The sequence below is a fragment of the Saimiri boliviensis genome, chromosome 4 (assembly GCF_048565385.1).
Source record: "Saimiri boliviensis isolate mSaiBol1 chromosome 4, mSaiBol1.pri, whole genome shotgun sequence".
In the NCBI taxonomy this organism is placed as follows: Eukaryota; Metazoa; Chordata; class Mammalia; order Primates; family Cebidae; genus Saimiri; species Saimiri boliviensis.
The window spans coordinates 90,730,725-90,740,264 of NC_133452.1; the positions used below are offsets into that span (position 1 = coordinate 90,730,725).

The 9,540-nt window shown below is 41.6% G+C and overlaps 1 protein-coding gene across 2 annotated transcripts in view; it reads left to right on the plus strand.

Moving 5' to 3' along the window:
• Positions 1-4,392, plus strand: part of RUNX2 (RUNX family transcription factor 2) — a 223,222-nt gene extending 218,830 nt beyond the window's left edge. For both annotated transcript variants that reach the window (XM_010333959.3, XM_074397859.1), the window contains one exon: positions 140-4,392. In XM_010333959.3, the coding sequence (XP_010332261.3) occupies positions 140-618 (479 nt within the window). In that variant the 3' untranslated portion in view covers positions 619-4,392. The remainder of the gene's footprint in view (positions 1-139) is intronic.
• The last annotated feature ends 5,148 nt before the right edge of the window (positions 4,393-9,540 follow it).

Genomic DNA, 9,540 nt, shown 5'->3' on the forward strand with positions numbered 1-9,540 from the left:
CATTTGAAGGTCTGTTTGTGGCTTGCTGTTCCTATTTGGGAAGCTAAAGTTTTCATTTTTTTTTTCTTGTAACAATTCTATCATTATTTTAATTGATATTTACAGATATTTTCCCCCCATCTTCTGTTATAATTTTTAGGTGCTTCAGAACTGGGCCCTTTTTCAGACCCCAGGCAGTTCCCAAGCATTTCATCCCTCACTGAGAGCCGCTTCTCCAACCCACGAATGCACTATCCAGCCACCTTTACTTACACCCCGCCAGTCACCTCAGGCATGTCCCTCGGTATGTCCGCCACCACTCACTACCACACCTACCTGCCACCACCCTATCCCGGCTCTTCCCAAAGCCAGAGTGGACCCTTCCAGACCAGCAGCACTCCATATCTCTACTATGGCACTTCGTCAGGATCCTATCAGTTTCCCATGGTGCCGGGGGGAGACCGGTCTCCTTCCAGAATGCTCCCGCCATGCACCACCACCTCGAATGGCAGCACGCTATTAAATCCAAATTTGCCTAACCAGAATGATGGTGTTGACGCTGATGGAAGCCACAGCAGTTCCCCAACTGTTTTGAATTCTAGTGGCAGAATGGATGAATCTGTTTGGCGGCCATATTGAAATTCCTCAGCCGTGGCCCAGTGGTATCTGGGGAGTCACATCCCACATGTATCAATATATACATATATATAGAGAGAGTGCATATATATGTATATCGATTAGCTATCTACAAAGTGCCTATTTTTTAGAAGATTTTTCATTCACTCACTTAGTCATGATCTTGCAGCCAGAAGAGGGTAGATCCTGAGAAGCAGAAGGCTCAAGAGAGACAGTCGCAATCAGGTTTCAGATGGTTTACTATTTAAGATATACTTTTACAAAGGAACAAACAAGGGAAAAGGTATTTTTGTTTTTGTTGTTTGGCCTGTTATCATCAATAACCTGTTCCTATGCCAATTCAGAGAGGTGGACTCCAGGTTCAGGAGGGAGAAGAGCAAAGCCGCTTCCTCTCTGTGCTTTGAAACCTCACACCCTCACGGTGGCAGCTGTGTATGGACCAGTGCCCTCCACAGACAGCTTACACAACCAGTTGAGGTGCACTAAAGGGACATGAGGTAGAATGGATGCTTCCATCACAGTACCATCATTCAGAATAATGCTTCCAATTTCTGCTTTCAGACATGCTGCAGGTCCTCATCTCAACTGTTGGGGTTTTTTTTTTTTTTTTTTTTTTTTCCTGCTCTAAGAAAGTGACTTCAAAAATAACTGATCAGGATAGATTATTTTATTTTACATTTTAACATTCCTCCTCCCCTTTTCCCACTGAACCAAAAAGAAATCCAATCCCTAAAACCTGCCTTCTCCTTTTATGCAAAACTGAAAATGGCAATACGTTATTATAGCCATAATGGTATAGATAGTGTTCGCGTTTGGCTATGTGTTATTTGTTTTCTTTTTTTTTTAAATTATGAATATGTGTAAAATCTGAGGTAACTTGCTAACGTGAATGATCATATAACTTTAAAGATATATTTATAATTATTTAATGACATTTGGACCCTTGAAACATTTCTTAGTGTATTGATATGTTGACTTAGGTCTCTAAAAGTGCTCTTTATTAAATAACGAATTTCTTCCATGGTCTAGAGCCATATCTGAAATATTGCTAAGCAATTTTAGTTCATCCAGGCACAATGTGATTAAAAAAATACTTCCATCTCCAAATATTTTAGATATAGCTTGTTTTGGTGATGTATGAAGGAAATGTTATGTTTAGTTCTTTCAGATCTTTGAATGCCTCTAACACAGCTTTGCCTTTTAAAACGATAATTAGGGATTTAAAAACAACCTTTAGCCCTTTATCAGCATGAAATGCTGGAGCAATGTGGTTTTCTTAAATTTCTTTGGGGTAATTATGACTCTTGTCATATTAAAAAGACAAGCACAAGTAAATCATTGAACTACAGAAAAATATTCTGTGGTTTCATAGTTAAGCAAAACTCTAAATCGCTGGGCTTCATAGCGAAGATGTAGTCAGCTTAAAGCCACACATGTGGATAGAGGATCAATTATGAGACATCTAATACAGGAGAGCAAAGTTGCACCAGGGATTCTTAACCAACCAGCCTTACCAGACAACACATCAGGGGAACCCCAATCTGCCTTACCCAAGGCCCCACTGGCAGCTTTCCACAGAATTTGCATTTAGAGGAGCAGAATGACATCGCTGTCCTTTGGGAGTAGGTCCTATGAAGAGGTAGCCAGGTTTCAGCAGGTAGCTGAGCTGAGAGGATGACATACAGCCTGTGGGGACCTACAGACAGCCTTGGACATTTGTATCTCCTACAATGGAGGGCCAAGGAGGCCAAGGATGTGTGGAGTTTGGTGTCTACTACTGTGTATGAATTTGAGCTAGAGCCCTTCTGTGGCATGCACTTTGACCACTCCTGGCAGTCACATGACAGATTTCCAAGTTCAAATCCTTAATCCAAACTAGGATCATCAAATGACACCACCAGGCCAATCCCTGCTCTCCTCCCTGAAAAGCCAGGGTCCCTTCATTGGAATCCTCCACCCTCCCAAGCAGAACTTAGCAGAGATTCGCCTTCAATCCCTAATGGCCCCCTTATTCTCTGATCCTTCTCAAACCCACCTTTGTAGGCCACCCAGCATTGCAGGACAGCGTGTGGGGCAGCTGGACCTGTTCTTCCTGCCGGGGAGTCTCCCTTGGAATTCATCCTGACTCCTTCTAATAAAAATTGATGGGAAAACAAAACACTTTGCCTTCTAAAGGCCATATACCAAGTATATTTAGATAAGCCACTTTTCTATTACTTAAGTAAGATGGAAGTAGTCATTGATACTATTTATTGTTTGTGTGTGGTAGCTTGAAGCACATCACTGTCCATTTATTTGTAAGTGTAAAATATGTGTTTGTTTCAGCAGCACTTAAAAAAGCCAGTGTCTGGTTACACATTTCAATTTTAATTGACATAAAAATGTTACTGCCAGTGCCAGCTGCATCCTATTTAATTAAAAAAGTACTATATTTGTACGTTATTTTTTAATGCTAAAAGGGCTTTTTTAAAGTTTACAGCACACCTACCGAGTGACTTTAGGGATGCTTTTGTGTCGAAATGTTACTATAGTGGCTGCAGGCAGCAACCCAGAAACACTTTAGAAGCTTTTTTTTGGGAAAAATTCAAGCACCTCTTCCCTCCACCCTCACTCCATCCACCCCAATGGGGGTAATTCACATTTCTTAGAACAAATTCTGTCCTTTTTTGGTGTAGGGATTAAAATTCTGTTTTTCTTTTTTTCCACTGAACCCTTAATTTGCACTGGGTCATGTGTTTGATTTGTGATTTCAAGACCAAAGCAAAGTCTTACTACTACTGTGGAACCATGTACTAGTCAACACTCTAATTCCTGGGAATTAAAATAGCGTGGTTCTTGATGTAGCACAAACATTGCTGGAATTTACAGTGTGATCAGCGCAGCCACATATTTATCCATTTCACTTGTCTCACAAATTTCAACCCATGACAGAGTTCCAGAAAAGGTATCACAGCTTTGGTTTTAGATTAGTGGAATAACATTCAGCCTGGAACTGAGAAACTCAACAGATCAGCTATCGTTTGCTCTTTAGACAGTCTTACCGCCTCTCCCCTGCCAGGGCCCTTTAAAAATGAGCAGAGAAATCCACACCACTAGGGAGCATTCGTGATAAATTCAGAAGGGAGGAGATGTGTGTGCAGCTTTAAGGATTCCCTCCATTCTGAGGAAAGGGCCTGGCCCAGAATCCAGGTTAATATGTGGAAATATGAAGCATTAGCAAAAGTAATCATTATACCCACGGTATTTGAAAGAACAATAATAAAAGACAATTCTTCCAAACCTTGAATTTGTTGTTTTTAGAAAACTAATGCATTAAAAATTTTTTTCTATGTGAGAACTTTTTAGATGTTTGTTTACTTCATGTTTACAAATAACTGTTTGCTTTTTAATGCAGTACTTTGAAATATATCAGCCAAAACCATAACTTACAATAATTTCTTAGGTATTCTGAATAAAATTCCATTTCTTCTGGATATGCTTTACAATTCTTAGGTTTCTGTGGAACAAAAATATTTGTAGCATTTTGTGTAAATACAAGCTTTCATTTTTATTTTTTCCGATTGCTATTGCCCAAGAATTGCTTTCCATGCACATATTGTAAAAATTCCGCTTTGTGCCACAGGTCACGATTGTGGATGAGTTTACTCTTAACTTCAAAGGGACTATTTGTATTGTATGTTGCAACTGTAAATTGAATTATTTGGCATTTTCTCATGATTGTAATATTAATTTGAAGTTTGAATTTAATTTTCAATAAAATGGCTTTTTTTGGTTTTGTTACGTGTGTACCTTGGGTCTTTTCTTGTTCACAGTTTCTCCCTAGTCTGACGTTTACCCCTGCTTACACCTGGGCACTGTTTGGTCTTAGGACTTGCCGGGGCTAGTTAAGAGGAAAGATGCTGTATTACTGGGAAGAAGGAAAAAAAAGTCTTGGTAAACTTCTTGTTTAGTCCTGTTCCTAGGGAGGGGTGGGCAAAGAACCTAGCAGTGAACCCCCTTCCTTATCAGCTTGTGTCTGAAGGAAGGACTGCACATCCATCCTTGAATAAGGCCATCTGTTCCAACTGTGGGACCTGTCAGGGGTCCCTGATAGCTTCACGATCTAATCTCTGGGAATATAAACTGGGCCCAGCCATGAAGCTCTGGCTGTCGTCAGAAGATCTCAGGCAGCCCAGACATAGGCTAGTCCGTTTTCCTTCCCACATCTCTTTGGGTTCTTAAAAATAAAGTCAACCAAAGCCCAAGGATGAGTAAAAATGGACCTTGGCCTGGAGGGCCATCGCCTCAAAAGCATTCTCCTGGTTGACATAACTAAAGTTGGGAGATTTTATTTTTCCCTTGGCTATTGTTTATTTTTGGTAAGTCCCCCCTTCCCCTGCAATAAGGTTGAGGGCCTGGGGTAGAGAGGTTGCTTCCTCTGTGTCCTGTGCTTTCTGAATGCTTGGGCTCACCACAGTTCTAAAAGAGGGACCCAGGAAATCGTGGTGCAGAGAAGTCAGCCAGTGGCCAAGCTGACCCACATCACAGGGAGAGTTAAGAGAACTTGAAGATCTGCTCATTCTTAACACGTTGGCGCTATTTTCTAAGAAATCTTGGAAACAGTTAAATTCCAAGAATAGGAAACATCCTGAAAGCACTTGGGTGAGCTTAAGCCAGGGAACTTGTCTGCAACTCTCAGGATGTAGATTTATTTATTTTTTAAAAATTAAACATCAGTGTGACTTTAAAGAGCATTCACAAGGGAGGTGGTCACAGTGGCTTGCTTTCTCTCTCCAGTTTTCTCCAGCAGGATTTTCTAGGGCAAGTCACTTTACTCCTCTGTGTCTCATTTTCTTGGTTTATGAAAAGGCATGGGGCTAGATCTTGGCATTATTGACATTTCAGACTGGATAATTCTTTGTGTGTGTGTGTCAGGGATGCTGTCCTGTGTATTGTAGGATGTTTACCAGCATTCCTACCCTCTACCCACTAAATGCTAGTAGCACCTCCCTAGTTACAACAATCAAAAATGTTCCAGACAGTGCCACATGTTCCCCAGGTGGTAAGATCTCCACTGATTGAGAACCACTGAGCTGGAGGCTTTATTGACAGAGCTAATGTGAGAATACATTGCTTATTAAATCAGAGTAGCCAGGCAGAGGTGGAAGGACTTTCCAGTGATAGGTACACATCAACCTTTTCCATCCCTTCACCTGAAGGCAGTCCAAGATTTGGATGTATTGTGCCGGATGCTGCTGGCTTTTTCGTCGGCGCTTCTTCATTCCTCTCTGCAACGTGGGCTGTGCAGCCTGTGAATAGCGCAGCTGTGGTTACTTCGTTAGGCCTGGATTGGTTGGCCATATTTATCATGGCCTTTCTGTTTCCCACTGAAACGACAGGCGGAAGAAGAAAGCAATTTCTGCAGTGTTTTTGACCCCTGGTGTCCCCTATCCCCCAAATATTTAATCATCAGGCATTTCTGCAAGAGTGGGTGTTTCCTGTTCAATCCCAGCCAGGACTGGCCCAATAAACACCTCAGGTCTCTGTCACTGAGTTTATTTGGCTGGGAAATGGATATTGCCACGTAAACAGGAAGCCCCCTGAAGTTATTTTCTACAGATGCACTGGAAGAGCCACATGTTTATATTTACGGGACTTGCAAACAGTCCGAAAGGCAAGGGAGGATATCAGGGAAGCCCTCATTCGCAGTCAGTGAGAGCCGGCCCTACAGCTCTTTATTAGTTAATTTTTCCTTCCCTCTGGAAATGGCTGATGAAGAATAATGACCTAGCCAAGAGCCACTGCAGAAATGGAGGTACCGGCTTGCCCGATTTAGTTTTGCTGATATTGTTATCAGGTTAACAATAAGCAATCCTGTCAGTTGGCCTCTCTGTCCTATTTGAAAATTATTTTAGAGACTAGTCCTAGGAAGCAACAATCTGGAGGTATCTAAAAAGGGAGGATGCTTATCGTAACACTGTCATCATTTCTAAGTTCTTCTGGGGAAGCGGAGGACAAATCAACTGCCTGCTCCAGTTTTAGTGAGTGTGGACCAGCTCACCTGTGAAATCCCAAGCAAACCCTCTTGCATTCACTCCTTAATCAGTTTCTGTGGGACTGGGAAGGACGTCTTCATGCCAGAGTTCATAACACCTGAGCTGTTCAGGTATCAGTACTGGGAATCAGGCTTGCGCCCGAGGCCTGTGTTCCCCAGGTGTACTCCAGATTGCTCCCCTCCTGTCTCAGCTCTTCCTTCATTGCCGCTCTCTGCTGGCCTGGAAAAGGTGCTAAAGAAAGGCCAGGTAGGATCCAGTATGTGGAGAGCTGATGCTCTTGATTTAAATCGTGGGCTCTGAGCAAAGGCAAGAGAGTCTTTCCTTTCTCACCACTATTCCTGTGCACCCTGATAAGCCCCTTTATATCTTCCTAGGGGCTTCTCAGTGGTAGCTATTCAATCAGGAGGACTTGGAAATGAAATTTTAAAAAGTTATGAATGAAAACTAAAGAAAAAAATCCACTGAAGATGCAAAGGGTAATACACCAGAGGTGTATGTGTGTGTGTGTGCGTGTGTGTGGGCACACGTGCACGTGTATGCATGGTGTATGTGTGTGTATGTGGAGTAGTGTGTGTATGTGTGTGCATATGTGTGTGTGGTACATATGTGTGTGGTGTGTGTGTGGTGTGTATGCATGTGTGGCATGTGTGTATACGTGTGTGTATACATGCATGTGTGGTGTATGTGCATGGTGTGTGGTGTGTATATGTGTATAGTGCGTGTATGGTGTATGTACGTGAGTGTGTGTGTGTATATGTGTGTGTGGTGTGTGTATGTGTGTGTATATGTTCGTGATGTGTGTGTGTGGTGTGTGTGTATGCGTGTGTGTGTGTGTGTGCACAGGTATGTGCATGCCTGAAGGTAGGGAGGAAGGAAGGTGAAGTTTGGAAAGGGTACCTGAGCCAGCCATTCAGGGAAAGATAAGGCTCATCACCCCTGAATATGTACTCAAAAGACACAGAATTTATTGGCCTCAGTTTTCAATTTCTGCAAATTCTTCAAAAAAAAAAAAAAAAAGCAATGCCTTTATCCCACAAGTGATGAACAAACAATTACTTGTTTTCAAATAGGTTATTGGGACAAGGGACACTGGATGCTCCTTGATATGTCCGTTAAGGGAGCATGGGGAAGCTGACATTTGAGGAGTCTTTAGTAATTTTTGTAAAGCTTTTATTCAAAAGCTTGTGACTCAATCCAGCCCTGCTATTCAGATATGCTCAGCCATTTGGGAAGCAGAGGGATCAAATTTCTGGAAACACATTTAACTTTTACCAAAATGTATTTTAATTCGTTTCTTACTATCTTGCTGCAGTGATATCAGGCCACTTAGTGGGGTTTTCTGCAAAACTTGCTTCATGTTTTAGCGTTGCAAACATAGCTCACTTCTTGATTGCTATCTGTTCTTTCCAGGTCATTCTGCCCCACTCCATAGCCAATAAAAAGGGAAGAATTTTCCCCACCTGCTATTCTTATAAAGAAACCAAGGACATAGAGAAAAATGCTTTTAACAAAAAGGCAAAATTCTTCCACATAAGCCCTTCAAGGAGTAGCTCTTGCAGCAGCAACATTAAATGGGACCAGAACACAAAAAGGCACAGGCTCATGTGGTCTTAGGAAATTTCTCTGGGAGGACCAAAAGTCCTAGAGTTAGCCCGAATGTGGAAAACAGAATCACGATATAGTAGGCTTCGTGGAGTTACAGTTTATATATAACGGCAGAAATTAAGGGTGTTTTTGAGAGATGGGAATACTAAGAACACCCAAAACCCAATTGGAGATGGATTGATAGAAAGGTACAAATGCATTTAAAAGCAGAAGAAAGAAAACAACAAAACCCCAGGACACATAGAATTGTGGCATAATTAATAAAACGGTGCTAGACGATTTAAATCGCCTTTGACATCCTTTCTTTCCTAAACCAAGTCACCTATGTTTCCTAACTCCATCTGTCTCCAGCAGTGAAATAGACCAGTTTCACTTGCTGTTTCTCTGTGAGTTGCTCTTCATTCTTCTGCCCACAAATGAGAGGAGCCTTTTGTGGGATCATTACTTATCCCAGAAATGCTTTAGTCTGATTTTGTTTTCCCTCACCGTCATTTGATATTTAAAATCATGGAGATCACAATGACTTTACTCCTTTTTAGCGGAGTGCTGAGTCTTTGTGTGTGCAGATTTGGAGGGCATAGAACGTTTGGCTCCCTGCAGAAATCTTATTTATGGGTTCACAGAGGAGAAATCCAGAGATTATTATTGAAGACGATTCTCAGCCACACCTTCCGAAGCACAAACTGTGAGCTCAGGTTGTGCAGGGAAAGATTGGTGAACCAACTGTCATTCCTCCTGGGCATGAGATGGGGAGAAAGATCCAAGGAGAAAGCAAGTTTGAACTTCAGCAAGGAGTTAAGTGGTTAATAGGAACTCAGTTTTTTTTTATTGGCTAATAAAACCTCTCAGGGTTTTTCATATTATATACTCCCTTCAGGCTCCTAGCCCAATGGCTTAAAAAAAAAAAAAGGAAAAGACAAAAACAACAACAAAAAGCTGGAGCCTAAATACCAATGCAGTCCCAGTCTTGTTTACTTTTTCATTTCCGCAGTTGTAAAAAAAAAAAAAAAAAAAAAAAAAAAAAAAAAAAAAAAAAAAATTCCTCTGGTAGTTCAACTTTATCATAGGAATTGTAGGAACAGACCAGTGTTTGAACAACTCCAGTCATTCCTGCCTCCCAGTGAAAAGAAAAAATATGCTCTGTCTCTCTGTGCCTGTTTCAGAAAAAAGTAGACCGAGCTGCAAATGATGGATGCATCTGGAAATTTTAAAATGAAAGCAGGGGTGGAAGGAGGGAGCGCAGATATTGAACTGAAACACATCTCTGGAATCCTGAATGCAAATG